This window comes from Labeo rohita, unplaced genomic scaffold, assembly GCF_022985175.1.
Source record: "Labeo rohita strain BAU-BD-2019 unplaced genomic scaffold, IGBB_LRoh.1.0 scaffold_404, whole genome shotgun sequence".
Taxonomy (NCBI): domain Eukaryota; kingdom Metazoa; phylum Chordata; class Actinopteri; order Cypriniformes; family Cyprinidae; genus Labeo; species Labeo rohita.
In genome coordinates, this window is record NW_026129322.1 from 1 (window position 1) to 19,299 (window position 19,299).

The 19,299-nt window shown below is 39.0% G+C and overlaps 1 protein-coding gene across 7 annotated transcripts in view; it reads right to left on the bottom strand.

The window, feature by feature from the left end:
• Positions 1 to 4,376: 4,376 nt before the first annotated feature.
• The window catches only part of LOC127160621 (NACHT, LRR and PYD domains-containing protein 3), a 47,860-nt gene continuing 32,937 nt past the window's right edge, over positions 4,377 to 19,299 (bottom strand). For 5 of the 7 annotated variants that reach the window (XM_051103277.1, XM_051103278.1, XM_051103281.1 and 2 more), the window contains 4 exons: positions 18,361 to 18,531; positions 17,921 to 18,094; positions 8,852 to 9,030; positions 4,377 to 8,667 (listed from right to left, as the gene is read on the bottom strand). In XM_051103277.1, the coding sequence (XP_050959234.1) occupies positions 8,612 to 8,667; positions 8,852 to 9,030; positions 17,921 to 18,094; positions 18,361 to 18,531 (580 nt within the window). In that variant the 3' untranslated portion in view covers positions 4,377 to 8,611. Of the gene's footprint in view, positions 8,668 to 8,851; positions 9,031 to 17,920; positions 18,095 to 18,360; positions 18,532 to 19,299 lie in introns of those variants that run through there. The other 2 variants (XM_051103282.1, XR_007826804.1) reach the window with 2 other exon arrangements.

Consider the following 19,299-nt stretch of genomic DNA (forward strand, 5'->3'; position numbering starts at 1 on the left):
GTTTTTTGGGTAAATATTACGCATAAAATATTTTTGGTAATTTAGTTGGGTTAGATTGATATTTTTTAATTTTTAGAGGGAAAAGTTTAATTTTCCCCGCTTTTAAAATTAGAACACGGAAAAATAATTTTCCCCGAATTTTAAAAATTCCCCTAAAAAAATAACAAAAATTCCTTAATAAAAGGTACCTGTTAAGTAAATTATCATTTAATTAGGTACTGTTTTTTTTAAAATTAACCCCTTTTAAATTTTTTTAAAATTATGTACATTAACAAAACACCATTGTTCCTTTATTACTGGGGCTTTAAAAAAGATACTGTTAACCCAGTTAAAGCAACCCTTTTGGGTTTTATATCTGGTTTAATCCTATTACCAAAACGTAAAATAAATTCTTTTACCCATGTAGTTCTTCTAATATGGTTTTTATCCATTACCCAAAAAACAATTGGTCCTTATTCCTTTCATTGTACGGTTTTTATCCTTATTACAAAAATAACAAATTGTTTCTTATATCTTGGGGTTTTTTTTTAAACTATAATTCCAAACTAAATAAACAGTTTCTTTCCTTGTTTTTGAATTAAGGGAGAATTGCATATTTTTTTTAAACTGAAATTTAAAGGTTTTGGTTATTCGAGTTTGGGGTGCCAAGGTATGATTAGAAAACATTGGCAAGATTAAGTAGATATAAAAGTAATGCTGGGTTTGACTTTCCCAGGCTTTGTTAAAGCATGTGCTTTTTAACTATTATTTGAAACATTTTCACAGTTCTAGAGTTTAGAGGGAGACCCAATTTAAAGACAAACAAATAAAAACAAACCAAAAAAACACCCCTCGGCCGTGCCTCCAAAATTTTAAAGTTCAAACCAAAAAAAAACACCCAGTAAATCCAGGTTCTTCCCTGACTGGTGCCTTTTCTTATCCCAAAGCCCTTTATTGAACCTACCCCGCACAAGTCACTCAAATCCCGTAAATTCTCATAAGGCTTGCGGGCCGTTTCCTCACCAATGTTATAATTGTTATTAGAAAAAATGTGGCCTGGGTCTTTGACTAAAATTTTTCAACTTTTACAAAATGACAAATCTTTCCCATTTATAATAAAAATTTCTTAATAAAAAGCATAAATTATTCATTTAAATATTGTCAACCAATTGAAAAAAAATTTGATTTATTTTAAAATACAAAGTATTTTTTTTTAAAAATTTTTAAAATTAAATTTTTTATCCTTTTTAAATTGGGAAAAATTTTCTTAAATGGTTTAATCTTTTAAAGTAATTTAAATTTTAAATCCAACAAATTAATCTAACAATTAAAAAATAAAAACCAAATTTATTTACAATTATTAACAAGAAAATGTTAGAAAAAAATTTTTTTTTAAAGATAAACAATTTTTCAAATTAAACATTTCTTTTGTGGATGCATTTCATTCAACAATCTCCCAAAAATTTTTTGGGAAACCTTTGCAATGTCTTGAACAAATTAAAGTTTTTCTTAAAATTTTAATTGTTGTTCTTTGGGCCAGTAGTTTTTCGAGGTATTCTTGCAAACCTGTACTACAATCACTTTTTGCTGCTAAGTGAAGCAATGTTCATTCTTCTTTTGGATTCCATAACCTTTGCACAAATAGATCACGCTGAGAAACTTCTGTGGAAGTTTTGTTCTCAGATGAATGCGCTTTATGGTGACAGATACCTGACAGCCAATGTTCACTTATTAGTTCATTTAGCAGACAGTGTTAGAGCTCTTGGACCTTTGTGGACCCATTCTTGCTTTCACTTTGAGGACAAAAATGGACATTTGCTTCGTCTCATTCATGGAACTCAAAATATTCCTCTACAAATGGTAAATGCAGTGAAACTTATTCAGTGTCTCCCAAATATTGCTCAAACCACCAAAATTGGTAATACCACTGCTGATTTCATTGCCAAAATGACACAAGTCATTTTTGCTTTTCAAACACAGGTGCCTTTAGAGTGAAAGAAATGGGTGTTCCCTTCAATCTTTTGCTGGATTGCGCAGACATGTCTACATTAGAAATGTTTTTAGGACATAGCTTACATAGTAATGTTGTGAAGGCATTTAGCAGAGTTCAGATAGGCAGAATTGTTTATTCCTCAAAGCAGTATGTCAGAGCCAAAAGAAGAAACAATTGCACTGTGACATTTCATGATGGGAATGAAGTATGTTACGGTCAGATTGACTTCTTTTTCTTTTATAAAGATGGAGACAATTTTTCAAATGAGAGACATCTTGCTTTTGTGAATGAATTTTCATGCACAGGACTAGATCTCCAGCAGGACATTGTTACAGGAGCAACTTGTTTTCACATTGTAAGCTTACTTGAGAATCCTATAAAAAGAAAAGTTGTAGTTCTTGAAAATATTTTAAGCAAACTAATGTTTTTAAATTTGTCTTCAATGCCAGGCATTGCATTTGTAGCACATTTCCCAAACACATTGGAAAAGGATTGATTGATTAAATGAATGCATAACCACAACAAGAATTTGTTGTAATTGTAGATGAATAATGGTATGGTATGGTATGGTATACAATTGTATACAATTTCTTTATGGTTGCTACATAACATTTTTCTTTGTTTAATATATCTGTAGTAAAATCAATGGATTTTATTATTTATTATCATGTATGTATGTAATTTGATTGGGAGTTTAAAATAAAATTGAAAAATTAACTCTCTAGCTAAGAATAATAGCCACCTTTACGGAAAGAAAATATATTTCCTAATATATAAAGGATAAATATATTTAAATTAAATAATTGTATATTAAAAATATAAAGAATAATATATTGCGTAAATATATTAAAATAAATTGAGTCATAAGAAATTACTGCTTTTCATATATTGAGAAATGTGACAATATATTTACTTATATGTAACAATATATGTCATTTTATATCCAGTAATATACTTCATATTATATATATGTAAATGGGATAAGATTTGGTACTGGATGTGTAAAAATGTATTGAACATATATTTACTCTATGTCATATATGCACACACGTATGGACACACATTTTTATTTCTTAAGTTTAACAACCATTTACATTATACATTTTGGTGAGGTAGACGAGCGACAGACGTACTGTAACTGTAGGAGGAGCGAGTGAGACCGGTGCGTGATTTGAGAATGAGCGTCACCTGCGAGTCACACCGGTCTCGAGTCCTCTCATGAGGGAGCTTGGAGGCATATAAGGACGAGCGACACCAGTCGAGGACGAGAGAGGACCAGGCCTGGATTTGACGTTGTGTTGTGTTGTGTTGTGTTTTGTTTTGTTTATCTTTTATTATGTGTGCGCATGGCAGTCGTCCGTGAGGGGCTTGCCGCATTACTTTCAGTTTGTTTATTTATTTGGATTAAAGTCTTTAAATGTTCGCCGGTTCCTGCCTCCTTCTTCCCATCTCTACGAACTGTTGCATACATTTTTTATGTTTTCGAACATATATAGTTTAAAATAGCACACCTGCTTATACTAAAGCACTTAGGGAATCACTGTGAAATGCCCAGCCATTACTTTTTAAACATATCATATCTTACAAGTCTTTGTCCAATCGTTATTCTATATACAGGCTCTACTCTTCAGCACCACGGTAACTCCATGAATATACACACACCACAAAGCCTTCTAAAATTCAAAGTAATACAACAATAAATACTAGCAGATCTCCCCCTATATTCATTTTCATGCAAATCATGCAAGGAACCAGAAATCTGCTTTGACTCATTCCATAAGTCGGTAACGCTTTAGATTACAACCCGCAAAGAACTACGTAAGTAAACTGAATTTACGGTGTATGTTTCTGTAATTATAGTGTACCTATAAAGAACGTACATGTAGGTATAAGGGACCAATATGTTATATTTGGGTAATAAGGGGATAACAAACCAGATATTCAGCCTGCAAAGAACTACATAAGTATACTGAATTTACGGTGTACGTTTCTGTAATTATAGTGTACTTATTAGTACGTATGTGTAGGTATAAGAGACCAATAGGCTATGTTACGTTTTGGTAATTCGGGGGTAACAACCAGATATACAACCTGCAAAGAACTGCGCAAGTAAACTGAAGTTACAGTGTGTGTTTCGTATTTATATTGTACCTACGTGTAAGTATAAGGGAGCAATATGTTACGTTTGGGTAATAACGGGGTAGAAAACAGATATACAAATAATTTATAATGGATTAATTTAAAAAAACTTAACAGGTACCTGTTCTATTAAATCGTAAGTTTGGTGTATCTATACGTAAGCTTTTTAAAATTACTGGGAAAATATACTCTTGTTCCATGTAGTTACAGGGTAAGTGTGCAAATCTGCGGGCTGTAAATTAAAGTGGCGATTGTTCCCCCCTTGTTCAAGGAAGTTACAGGGTAGGTACAATACATAAACACACAATCTGAAAATATATCTAAAAATATTTTTTATAGTCGCTAATCCCACTTCTACCTCTAAACCTAACGTTAACTATGACTGAACAGTAATAAAAATATAAAAAACAGGAAAGTGCAATCACAATCATTTATTTATTGCAAAAATGTCAACAGCCATACAAAAAGTAATCCAAATAACGATGCGTTTGCAGCCGCAGTCCTCTCTGGCGGAATACAGTAGGTTTGAGGTGCAGTAGGATGAGAGCAGAATTTAAATTGTTAATCGCTGAAAATATTATCCAGATTATTGTCTTGATCCACTCCTCGAAGGCGCCCGCGCGTCATTCCAACACATCTCACCAGAAACACGGCATGTCGTAATCTGTGACGAATGCAGGCGAGAGCCAATGAACGTCCGATTTTCCTGTCGCAAAATGCACTTCAGCACGGGTTTATGGCTGTTGCTGCTGGACTCGCTGCTAGAGATGGAGATGAAGATCGCCGGACAAAACCTTGAATTCGGTTCTGGTCCTCGCAAATCGTATGGATTCTGAAGATCTGGGTTACAGCACACAAATAAAATTGTTCAATTTGTAGTTATGATGCGTGTTCGGTGTAACGGCAAACTAAGTTAATATTACATGAATGATTAAACGATTGCAGAAATATTATTTATTTTAAGGGTTTAACGTGTAGTCATGATAACATTATGTAGACCTATTCTTGGAAACGAGCTGGCAACAGAATGAAATGTTATAATTTCATATTAAGTAAACGTTAAATGTTTAGATGATGTAAATATGTCAGTATTGTACATTTAATGTTTGTAAAAATGTAAATGTACATTTTGTAGAACCACATTTTACGTCGCGTTGTTATATGTACCAACCCTGTAACTTCGTTGAACAAGGGGGGAACAGTCGCCACTTTAATTTACAGCCCGCAGAGGGCACACTTACCCTGTAAATACATGGAACAAGAGTATATTTTCCCAGTAATTTTAAAAAGCTTACGTATAGATACACCAAACTTACGATTTAATAGAACAGGTACCTGTTAAGTTTTTTTTAATTAATCCATTATAAATTATTTGCATATCTGTTTGCTACCCCCTTATTACCCAAACGTAACCTATTGTTCCCTTATACTTACACGTAGGTACAATAGAAATACGAAACATTCACCGTAACTTCAGTTTACTTGCGCAGTTCTTTGCAGGTTGTATATCTGGTTGTTACTCTCTATTACCAAAACGTAACATATTGTTCCCGTATACCTACATGTACGTTCTTTAATAGGTACACTATAATTACAGAAACGTACACCGTAAATTCAGTATACTTATGTAGTTCTTTGCAGGCTGAATATCTGGTTTGTTATCCCCTTATTACCCAAATATAACATTTTGTTCCCTTATACCTACATGTACGTTCTTTATAGGTACACTATAATTACAGAAACATACACCGTAAATTCAGTTTACTTACGTAGTTCTTTGCGGGTTGTAATCTAAAGCGTTACCAATAAGTCTATATCTACGTATGTGTATAAATTAATTCACATTTATGTGGAAACCTCTATATGCAATTTCCCCAATAAAAGATCAAATTTGAGATTTATTTCAGTCTTTGATTCTAAATATATTTATATGTTCAATACATGCTATATTGTCAATGCATATACTGATGTATAGTGAAAATATTAGCATCAGGTATAATATTTGAAAATGTATTATGTAATATGTCACATTATATATTTTTCAATATATTCCCATGTATTATTGTTTCGTAAGGGCTAAGCATGATGCAAGATATTACCAAGATCTCTTATGAAGCTTTAGAGGAGATAAATGTGAGAATGTGAGTGTCTCTATCTAAGGAGAATAATCTGAGCACAGTGAGTGATGTAGCCGAGATCTCTTATGAAGCTTTAGAGGAGACAAACATCAAAGAATGTCATTTTTTTGTCTCAGGAGAAACATGTGAGAAGCAGGAGACTTAGCCTTATGTCTCAGTTTGATGTTCACTTGATCTCATTTCTGTCTAGGAGAAAGATGTGAGTTGAGAAGGAGATCTCATGTTTGATTTTCCTTTCCTCTGGGGACACACAAACACTGACATTCACAATGTGACAAAACTAGACTGTACAAACACAAACTTAAGTACCCCAGCAAACTAGGGTAATTAAGAGACATGGGTGAACCAAATGACATAATTAGACATAAGAGAAAACTAGGTCAAGGAAAACATGAGAAATGAAAGGCTATGTCTACATTAATCCAGATACATTTGAAAACTGAGTTTTTGTCTAGAAACTCTCTCTGTCCACATTAGTGTTTTTAATTTACACTGAAATGTCAGAAAACGTTAAATTCGCCTTACTGCGCATATGTAAAACCCCATTAAAGCTCACTGAGATGATACAGACGAAACAGACTTCTTTTTCATTTCTACACTTGAAAGAGATATTTTGAATTCGGACTGCATTAACATTACTCATTTACCCGTTAGCTGTCAGCAATTTATGCTGCACTTTTAAGCTTTTATTTTGATGGAAACGGCGGTAGTGCTTTTATTTTGACTGAAAACTCTAGCTTGCACCAGGCTGACAAAAAACGCGTCTCACTACGCGTCTACTAGTGAAATTCTGTAATCATCTGCTGTGAAAATAAAGCATAACTGTTGGCCATTGCATTCCTAATCGTGCTAAACTCACAGCATGTGCAATAAATGAGGTCACTGTGAAATGAGCTGTTCTGAGGCACGGAAAACACCAGATCACGAGCTGATCACCTGAACGAACTGCGCCTTTCACTTTGAAACACACAGCGAAAACGTGATGAAGGCTTGATGAAGGGATTAGCCATATTGTACTTTCGATTATATATTACTGTTCAATATGTGCTGCAGCGTTTAGTTTTAGATTGTGATTTTTTTAGATTTCTATAATTCACAGATTTTAATTTTATTCTACAATAATATTGTTAGTTAACGAGTTCGTGTATGTACTGTACAGAGGTCGCGTTAACCGAAAACCGTAACTGTTCATTCTTCGACTAAAAACTGCATAGCCTAAAAGATAGATTGGGATTTACAAATCGATATTGGTTCATAAAAAATGAGAATATATTAAAATCGCTGTCACTGCAGGGGGTGGAGTTTTGTACAAGAAAAGTTACACAGTCTCATCTGTTCTCTTCCAAATAAATGCATAAGCCGATATTGTCCTGTAGGTTCATAATTAAAAATGAAAATGTGAACAAAAATAAAAGCAAATAAGTCTGTTATTATAACTATTACCCCTGCACTAGCGGGCCCAAATCAACACTTCAGATTTTTTAGTGCCCTGGGACTATTTTGTTAAATTTATGCAGAATCATCCAAATCAGCATTGTGATGCATCATAAAAAGGATTATTTTTCACTGTGCTAACTACTGCAAGCTCAACTGTTAAGATGATAAAGGAGTTCATTATTTGACTAATTATAGCTTATCTAGCTACTGATAGCATATGACCTACCTTTGCCATGATCTGCATGTGCATCTTCTCCTAGACCTGCGTTAAAATATGTTTTTTCTCTTTTATATTTGGGAGTATTTGGCTGACACTTCTCCCGCACAAGTGTTCAAAGCAACAATAAAGCATAATTTTAAGGGAACAGTCAACTCATTATAAGATGCGGTTACAATATTTTCCGGCATCACCGTGGGCCCCCTTCAGCCCAGGGCCCTGAGCTTAAGCCCAGGTATGTCCGTGCATTAATGCCACCTGGCTTTTAGTGTATTTGAATGTGTAGCAATAACACATAAAAGAGCACTTAATTTGGCATTCACATGCTGACTGAGAGACACTTTCTGTAAGCGCGCTTTGGGTGTGTGTGCACAGAAACACGGCAGCTTTCAAGTACTGGCAAGACGTAAAAATGCATACGAATACTGAACATCACTTTCGTGACAATGCATTGTGTCAGTGACAGTTCCATTAACTGTCCCTGTACTGGGTCAGACTTGAAAATATTTTTTGAATCCCAAGACTTGAATCCAAGTCACGTCAAGTAAAAATGCATCTGAGGCCGAGACTAAGTCCAATTCTGCTAAAAGCTGGAGTCCAAGTACCCCAACTCGTATAATAAGTCACACAGTGACACTGTGATCCTTTGTATCTCTTTGTCTTTAGTCTCTGCTGATTGTGTGACTGCGACGTCTCTGTAGTGTCTCCTTACTCACCATTAGCTGATCCTGAGGAAACTGGACTGATGTCTAAATACTGAGAGTCTACAATAAAACACACAGACAGTCACATATGAGTATGAGACATTACTGCTGGTACATCACATAGCAGATCCATTTCAGGAAAAACACAGCCAGAAATATTAGTATATTCATATTAGAGCTAGAGATATGGACACACACAGGAGGTCTGTTACTGTTTGAGAACTTTAAATAAACAAACACTCACAATAGTATAATGTCTCCAGTTTATAATGTGGATCGACCATCAGACCATAGACTAACTTTACTCCTGATTTTCCTAGTTTATTTCCAGACAGATTCAGTTCTCTCAGGTGTGAGGGGTTTGATCTCAGAGCTGAAGCCAAAGCAGCACAACCTTCATCGGTGATGCCACAATAATTCAACCTGTAAAAAACAATGACATGATTTGGATTGTAGTTAGTGTCTGTAGTTTGTCATTGACTCTTTTCTCAGAGTAGACGAGATATAATGCTGACAGATTTATGCATGTTGATGCTCAGTGATGCTGTTCGTTAAAGATGGTTGAAATATGGGAGTGACCCATTTATTTGTCACCACAACTCAGTGATTAACAATGGTTGAACAGTTGTCCATAGTTACAGTAATTTTTATATAAAAGAGAAAATGAAGAGTAAATATACATATACATGAAGAACATTCAGCAAAATAAACAACTGAACAGATTAATGAATAGAATAATGCGCATGAAATTAAGTTGTTTACAACTTTAGAATATCTCAGAAATGAGCATTAAGTGAATAAAATACACCAAAATACAAATGAAATGTACATAGATCACATAAATGTAAGTAAATATGAATATATACAGCATAACTGCATGCTAAAGACATGATAATAACTGTAACACAGTTCAAACATTTGAACACTTTAGTCACAAAACCAATACAAAACTTCACAAGTTCACTCTTACATAAAAGTGGGCTCTCGGAAGAGGTTGGAGTAACTTACTCATGTGTGTGAGGCTCTTGCAGCATCCGACAGGAGCTCAATACTCACAGCATCGGATAGGTAAGCCTCACTGGGGAGAGGTTGGAGTAACTTACTCGTGTGTGCAAGGCTCTCGCTGCGTCCGACGGGAGTTCAATACTCATGGCGTCAGATGGGTAAGTCTAGCTGGGAAGGGGTTAGAGTAACTTACTCAAGTGTGCATGTACGTGTGGTTTCTTTTTTGTGTGTGTGCATGGCTTAGGCGATAAGGGCTTAGTGGGCTTTTTTTGATGCGGGACAGATTGGTCCTGATATAGCTTTTGAAAGCATCTAAAGACCAACGCCCAAGAGTTTGGATTTGATGCTGAGAAAGGCCTTTCTGTGCTGCTGAGGTTGCTGCCCCGATATGGAAGGAGTGGCTGGAGAAATTGTCTGCTGGGATGCCTGATTGTCGGAGAACGGATTTAAGGCTTCTGAGCTGAAGGTACGCGAGAACAGTTTGGTGTGGTTGGATTGGTGATGGGAGGTTGAAAATGTAAATAAAATGGCCTTTTTTGGTTTGGTCCATCTTGCTTTGCTTGATGAAGTAGGAGATTGTTTCGCTATCAAGAATGGATAGGTCTGGTGGGGTGGACTTTTGGGTTGAATTTGGAAGTGATGGCAAGTTCTGAACATCTGAGAAATCCAAAAAAGGCTAAGATAAACATAGTGTTGAGTGTGCGGGCAGTATTCATGGGCTGGTAGCCCATGCGAAGGGTATGAATACATTTGGTGAGAATGTCTAGTGTTATAGGTTGTCTGGTGTTGGGACGGGAGGGTTGGGATCTTTGGATCCCTTTGGATCCCTTTGGATCCCTTTGATCAAGAGGGATGTTTGTGAGTTGTTTATCTCGCGGGAGGAAGTGCTGAAAATCAGTTTGTGAAAAAACTATACGCCGCTTAAGTACCCTTTGATGGACCCAACTTGGAGACCTTTAATGGTATTAAGGTACGAGATAAATGAGGTGATTGAGAGGAGAGAAAAATCAGGAAACGGCAGGTTATATGAAAGGTGAAATGCTTTAAAACATCTCCATGCTGTTATATAAGTTTGTCTTGGGAGACACTGCTTGGAGGATGTTGATGAACGACGCGTCAAGAAGGGTTTTTAATGGATGGGTTATGGAAATATTAGCTCTGAATAGTGAGGCACTGGAGTTGGTGATTGGTCTGCCCACAGAGCCAGCATCCTGAATTTCTGAAACAGAAAGTGAGAAAGAGAATCAGCAATTTTATTTTTTGACCCGGGGACATGTTTGGCAACTATGATAAATTGGTTGCACGCTGAGATCCAGGTGAGACATCTTAAAAGTGGCATCAGAGCATGTGAATGAGAACAGCCTTTATTAATGCACTGTGTACTGTTGCTTCAATGCACTGAAATGCTGTTGGCAGTCCATTCTTTCCCCCACAGGATGGCTGCTACGACGACAGGATAAACAATAATAAACAATAAATAAGGCATACGTGACAGGCATGGGCACAGCCACAGAAGCTGCAGATGTGGAGACAACGGCAGCGCTGTCTGGCACATCTGCCAGCATTGAAGTGATTGCAGGGCTGCCTGCTGTCAGTGAGGGAAGGAGCATTCCATCTAGAATCCGGGTTTACGTTAGTTGTGGCAGATCTTGGCACATAGCTGGTGGATTTAACTGGGGTTGAGACTGGGCAGGGGGGAATAGAAGGATTAATTCATGGGCATGATATGGTGGAATGCGTTACCCCCCGCAATGAGCTCGGATGTTGTGCAGCACTGGGGGTGGTTCCGCGGCGACAGCGTTTGATGGGGCGGCCAGAGGTATTGCTGTAAAAAGAGAATACAGTGAGTTTGAGTGTAGTAGAGAGGTGTGAGGAAGAGGAGTGGGGGCCGTGATTGTCAGCGGAGGCAGCCTCATGCTTAAATCTGGCTGTGGAGCTTGAAGGGGAGACTGAGAGGAGCATAAAAGGGGAGATGAGGGAAAGAGAGGGATGTGTGGGCCTGTGATGCAAGCAGAGGCAGCCTCAGGCTTGCATCAGCTGCTGTAGCTGAAAGCCCCGGGAGGTGGGTGGGATTTGTGACGTTCTGAGGCACCTGCGTAGCCTGTGCTGCTAGCAGAGGCAGCCTCATGCTAGCGTCTCCTACGGGAGCCAGAGGCCACTGAAAGAATTAGAAGTAGGAGGGAAGGAAAAAAGATGTGTGGGCCTGGGTCGCAAGCGGAGACAGCCTCACGCTTGTCAAGGCCAAGGGAAGGGGGTGGGGTTTGTGACATCCTGGAAGGCCTGTGTAGACCTACAGCTACAACAGTTGATGCAAGTGTAAGGCTGCTTGCGACCCGCCACTAGCAGAGGCAGCCTCGCGCTAGCGTCTGGAGCTGGCCACTGAAAGAGAAAGGGATTGTTAATAGTGGGAGGAAGAGATTGAGAAGCTGGGGGAGGGCCGATGGATTCGGTTGCTGGCGGCACAGCGGCACAGCGGCAGGGGATAAAAGAGCTGAAACGGGTGGTGAGCGGGGCCTTGTGGCGGTGGGATCTTAGGCGTGACCCAGGCTTGCTGAAGGCCTGCTTTTGCGACCTGACGCTTGAGTAGGGCCGGATGTAGAGTGCGAGGATAGAGGTATCGAGCGAGGCGAGCTTCGGGCCTTGCAAGCTGTGCTCGCTCTGTTGGCTGACTTGGGGGCTGCAATGGATTTGGGAGTGAGGTTGGCTGATTGCAAGGTAACGTAAAGATTGTACAGTTCTGCTTTGTTCAACCTCTGGGAGAAATGAACTTCAGAATTGATCAGCGCTTGCCTCAGGCTTAGCACTGTCCACTTCTCAATAGGGGGAATCGTTGGTATGACTGAGCGGTTGGAGGCGAGGGTTAGCCACGTGTCTTGGTGAACATGTGGCTGGCTGAGTGGAGCATCAACCTCGTGATGGAGCCTGGGCTTGGAGGCAGTGCCTTGCGGAGACGGAGTAGCCGTTGGGCAGATTGCGGCAGGGGGCCTGAAGGGAATTCAGGCTCGTCGTTGGATGGAAAAAGTTGTAGCAGAGACATATTGGCATCGGGAGCGAATGCTGGAAAACTGTCAAGGAACTGAGGTAAGACAGCTTTGTATATATACACACTTTGTTTATTGGATTGACTACTGATTGTGCTCCCCTTGTGTTGATTAATTATCTGAACGTGCTCCCCCCGATCTTTGTTAATGAAACATCATGTAAAAGTAAAGCAGCAGCCCCTCACAGACGACTGCTGCATGAAGCATAGATAAAAACACAACAAATGTCCACGCCTAAATGCTAGACAGTAGTTAATATTAAATAATAATATTTTTAAAGCCCCTTATGTAGATCGAGAGGCACATTCCCTTCACAAACAAATGTAATCCACTGCATCTTCAGCGGCTCAGATGTCAGGAGTAAATGGCAACCACTATGTTTATTATTACATCCAACAACACAGCACCTCAATTGCTTAGGAGCCATTCCTGTCTTCATCCCTGCTCCGGCATTGAAACAATTGCGATTGGATTGTTACAGCTCATTCAGGGTGGGTCTAAGGTAAGACGCCAGCATCAAGTGAATTTCGCATTTCAGTTCCAAGGTTTTATGTGAAAATTAAAGTGATTTCTAGATTTTATTCATTCAAAAGACTATGAAAGTGATCCTAGTTCTGCACATAAACGTAGCGCAATGTAGACTAAAAATGAAACAGTATATTTGTGTCTTTCACTGCTGTAACGGTCGTTGCCCAAAATACAACAAAAGCTGATTTAAAAATCTGAAGTGGGAACCGAACCCAGGTCACCTGTATGATGACGCTGTGTCCGAACTGCTAGACCACGTTTCATTCTTAGCAATGGCTGCACTCAGACTTTACTTGACTCTCAAAACGAAAGCCTCAAAAAAGGAAAAAAAAAACAATTAGTTATTGATGTTCGGGTGCCAGACAAGTACATACTTGCCACATTTTATATCAATTTCATTCATCCTGGATAGCACAACAGATAAACAAAAAGCCATTCGCTACATACAAAAGAGATAACATTAACTTAATCAACAAATGCAACGCAACAGGAAAAGTTATATGCAACTTTCTTTGTTTTTAATGAGGCAAGTTAACATTAATATCATATAAGTTGATCTCTAAGCACCACAATTCCACTTCAAAACTTAGAGAAATAACGGAACGAAACAAAACAAAACAATTCAAATCAAAACAAAAGACAGCATTTTTAAATATGCAGATATGAGTGCAATGAGTGTATGTGTGACGTGGATAGAGTGACCGCTGACCAAGCTGGCAGCACAGGTGGCTAAGAGTGATTCGGGAACATTGGCGGCATAAGCCTATCTTGGCTCCTTTCTTTTCTTTTCCAGCTCCAAGTCACTGACTTTGGGAGTATGGTGCGATACTTCAGTTCAATCCTAGAGACATCCACCGGCAAAGCGAAATGCCCATTAGCAACAGGCTAAACATGTAGCACCAACTCCTCTTCCACCATCCCTGGAAATGCACACTCCGGAAGATCCACACGCAAGGGTTGTATTTAATTATAAAACCCTTTATAATCTATAATAACACCAAACTTATTTCATATTTTCTCTAAACCTTCTTGGGTATTAAGACAGACACCTGCAATTATGGCCAAATTAAAGATTTGTTGTATGTTGTGTGCTCCTACTGGAAAAAAAAAAAAAAAAAAAAAAAAAATTAGGAACGCCTTATGATCACATGACAAATGACAGAAATGAACCTTCCCATTATAAAGCGATATTTGACTCCTTGATGGTTTTTTTTACCTTTGTAATGCCATTTTTCTAACTTTATTAAATGTATGACATCTTTTTTGACAATAAAAATGTAATATATATATATATACAATAGATACAATCAGAAACAATAAGTTACCTGTCAAATTAAATCAGCAGCAACAATTCACCTTTGCATGGCACAGGGGAGCACAAATGTGGCATTAAGGAATATTTACAGATTTTTTGACAAGATTCAGAAGTGGCATTAATGCATTTCATAATAACAGTGTTATGAGATAATTGTTTTAAATATAAAGTTTTGAATATAGAAATATTAAACTATTTAAATGACTCAATTTATACTTTAAAAATGAAACTGAATCTGCCAGTAGGTGGCAGTAAGTCAAAGTATTTGTGATGGAATAATTAATTCAATCGATTCAAAAACGTAGATTCATTCATAAACGAAACAGCGCTGTGTCAACTATAGATGTGCAGCGGCTCAGCTGTGACTTTGTTTGGAACTATCTGTGTTGACAAAATAGAGGACAATCAGACAACGTTGTTCCTAAAATATAAGTCACTTAATATTACCTTTTGTATAAAATCAGAAATGTATAAAACTGTTGCATAAATTCAGTTTCACTTTTGCAAACTCCCTTTGTAATAATTAAAAACTGTCACTTGTCTTAGTTCATTGCGATCTCACAAACGTGCAATTTATTAATTAAGCTCTTTACACTGCATACTGAATCTATTATTTACATCGTCTTTACAAAAAAATTAAACAAAAACCTGCAGTCTGCTTTCACGATCTGTGCTGTGAAGACCAGGACGATAGAGAAGCATTCCAATTAGCTGCAGTCTGCAGGTATTATGGCAAAAAACGCCATTGTGAAAAATAGACAAATATTATGTTATGTTTTTAGTCTAAATTGCGCTATACGTTTATGTGCAGAACTGGGATCGCTTTCGTAGTCTTTTGAATGGATAAAATAGAGAAATCACTTTAATTTCTAAATAAATCTAACCAGTTGGAACTGAAGCGCTGTCCCCCCTTGAAATTCACTCCCCTATCCAAAACTTCAACAAAACAGCAGTTTCCTCCATCTCTGGGTCCCCAAGATGGCACCTCACCTTGCCACTCTCATCTCCCTCTTCTGTTGCCAGCGGGCAGCAGGGCCCGGCTCAAGGATGCTATGACTTCTTATGTGCCCCCTGCCCGTTCGTGGAGCCAGGTAAGTGCGGGAAGCTGTGCCTTCCAGGTCGGGTCCCTCTGCTCCACTATGCTGCCCCACTGCGGGTACACCTGTGGTTCCTTTGTTCCTGCTTGCACGGTCCCTGGGGGCCTGACTAGCGCTCCCAAGACTGTCTTGCTGGTTCATCTCCGTGCTGGACAAGGATGCTCCTGTCTTGCGGGCAGAGATCACTGTCCTACTGCCGAAGGAGCCAGTCCCTCCAGCCGACATAAAGTCAGGGCTGTGCACCCCATACTTCATTGTACCCTAAAAAGGCGGTGGGTTACAGCAAGTCTTCGACCTAAAGGACACGTACTTTCATGTCTCAATTAGCCTCTGCACAGGCCGGTCCTCCGTTTCACGTTTGATGGATGAGCATATGAGTACAAGACTGTGGCTGTTGTGTACATCAACCATCAGGGAGGTCTACACTCCCGTCGCATGTCGCAACTCGCCCGCCATCTCCTCCTTTGGAGTCATAAGCATCTGAGGTCACTTTGTGCTGTTCACATCTGGCAAGGTAAATTATGCAGCCAACAAGCTCTCATGACAGCCTGCACTTCCGGGGGAATGGCAACTCCATCCCGAGACAGTCCGTCTAATTTGGAGATGCTTTGGGGAGACACAGGTAGACCTGATCGCATCTCTGGACAAGTCCCATTTCCAGTTGTTTTATTCCCTGACTGAGGGGACCCTCGACATGGATGCACTGGCACACAGCTGGCCTCGGGGCCTTCGCAAATATGCTTTTTCCCCAGTGAGCCTTCTCGAACAAACACTGTGCAAGGTCAGGGAGGATGAGGAGCAAGTCTTATTAATTGCGCTGTACTGGCCAACCAGACCTGGTTTCCAGAATTGATGCTCCTTGCGACAGCCCCTCCCTTGTAGATTTTTCTGAGGAAGGACCTGCTTTCTACCCTATGCTACCCTATGGCACCTGTGTCCAGATATAGGTGGTCTACCCCCAGTGGTAGTCAACACCATCACTTCAGCTAGAGCGCCCTCTACAAGGCACACCTACGCTTTGAAGTGGAACCTATTTGTTGATTGGTATTCTAGTCACCGAGAGGAACCCCTTGAGATGCCCGGTCGGGGTTGTGTTTCTTTTCTGCAGGAAGGGTTGGAGCAAAGGCTGTCGCCCTCCACCCTGAAAGTGTATGTTGCTGGTATCACTGCCCATCATGATGCAGTGGATGGTAAATCCTTGGGGAAGCACGACCTAATCATCAGGTTCCTCAGGGGGGCTAGAAGGCTAGAATCCTTCCCGCCCTCACCTAGTACCCTCTTGGGATCTCCCCTTGGTCTTAATGGCCTCACGGGGAGGACCCTTTGAGCCTCTGCAGACGGTGGAGCACAAATTCCTGTCACTAAAGAGCGCTCCTGATTGCACTGGCCTCCATTAAGGCATTTTTGGTCAACGAATTTTGCCTGGAATTCCGGTCGGCTAATTCTCATGTTATCCTGACACTCCGGCCCGGTTACATGCCCAGGGTTCCCACTACGCCCTTCAGTGATCAGGTGGTAATCCTACAAGCGCTGCCCTCGGAGGAGGCAGACCCACACCTTGGTCTGCTCTGTCCCGTTTGCACCTACGTTATGTATGTAGCCCTCGTTCCCTGAAGAAGGGAATGGAGACTTCACATCTCATCGCCACAGAGCCGATACATGCCAATGGGCATTGGTTTCCCTCCTTCAGGAAACCAGACGTTCTTCTGTATGTTTTTTGGTCTTATTTCAGTGACTTAAAAAAATTTGATTTTTTAAAAGCATTTTTTACTAACCATGCATAAATGTAGTTTTCTCAAAAATACAAATTTGTACATACATGCTGCTCACATATTATTGTAGCCTAATTTGTGCTGGATATAGTGCAATCAGACTGTAGCCATTGATGTTTATAAGAAACTGAAAAAAGCACAAGTGTCAGGGCATGTCAAAACCCCCTCAGACCCCAGGAGGTTAATTCATTCATTGATCAGTGTAGTACTTTGTTAAAACTAAACACATTCAGACTCTTTCCTGTCCAACTCTAAACCTGTGGGATATTAATCTTCTGCAGTAAGTCAAAGAAGCGTTCCATTTTTAACTATTTTACAAGTTATCTGAAAGTTCATTATTAATGAAACTGCCAGGAAGCAAAGCTCCAGTAAATGTTTAATGGGTCAAAAACAGGAGCAGCAGGTCATCTGAGGTGATGAATGAAATGAACTTCATAATTTCTGCTGAGATTTAGTGTGTTTACTGAACATTGCTGATTTTACTTTTTAGAACTGAGATTAAAGGATGTTTAGCACAAAGTGGGCAAAGACATGTTCAACTATCAGAGATCGTACCACAGTTTCTGCAGTTTACAGTGAGGATCCTCCAGTACAGCAGAGAAAAGGGTCACACCATAATCTCCTAGTTGATTCTCAGACAAATCCAGTTCCATCAGGTGTGAGGGGTTTGATCCCAGAGCTGAAGCCAGAGTAGAACAACCTTCATCTGTGACACCACAATTACTCAACCTGTAGAAAACAATGACAGACTCTTTACTCCTTCATAACTGATCACTTTAGCAGTGAATCCATTATTAAAGATAAAGTAGAAACTTTAGCACAAATCAGTATGTGTGAGAAATCATTGGACTATTGGAGATCTAAAATGTCACAGAATATAAAATATTATCATACAAAATTCATAAATATTATTTCTTATATGCACTATTTCTGTATGTTAAGCAAAAATCTATCTCATTTGATGACACTATTCACTGTGTCATATATGCTCTTACCACAGTTTCTCCAGTTTACAGTTAGGATTCTGTAGTACTTGAAAAAGCAGCTTCACTGAATCTTCTAGTTTACTGTCAGACAGATCCAGTTCTCTCAGGTGTGAGGGGTTTGATCTCAGAGCTAAAGCCAGGGCAGCACAACCTTCATCTGTGACACCACAATATTTCAATCTGTAGAGAACAATGAGACTCTTCACTTTAACTGTGAATCTATTATTAAAGATAAAGTACAACGTTAAAGCACAAATCAATATGTTTAATAAATCATTGGACTGGAAACATACGACAGTATTTAAATGCTCCTGTGGTGAAAATCAAGCTTTATATGTTGTTTACCAGTCTATGTGTTTTAAATATGCTTAAAGATAAACTGTGTGTTTTTCTATTAAAACTATTCCAAAGACAGTCTCTGCCCATTTTCATGTGACCAATCACTGGTCCTAGATTTGAGAATTAGTTGTTTACTCTGCTCCAGGTGTTTATGTGACAGCTTCAACTGTTTATGTGACTTTGATTCAGGAGTATGGAATACATGAATTGCATTTGTAAAGGCAAAATTGCCTGTTGATAATTCTACTTCACAACTCTCTCATAATGCAAACATATTAAAGTCTGTGGCTGATGAAGGGCCTGTTCTGCGTTTGAGACAAGTGACAACTGATATAGGCTTATGTTTTATTTATCTATTTTTGTCATTTTTATTTGAAATATTATTATTCACCAGAGAATTCAGTCAGCGAGCTATAGTGAACAAAACAGTAGCGCTTATCCTTCATTACCAATCGCTCCAGCGTCCTTGTTTTACTTCCACGATTTTCAGCCACGCCCTACTTTATACTACAGTGACCTTAATAAGTCTTCATTACATTAGCTCACCCATGGACATGATTTCTGCCCAAATTCCGATGAATGGCATCAGCTGTGGGCATGAAGACAACT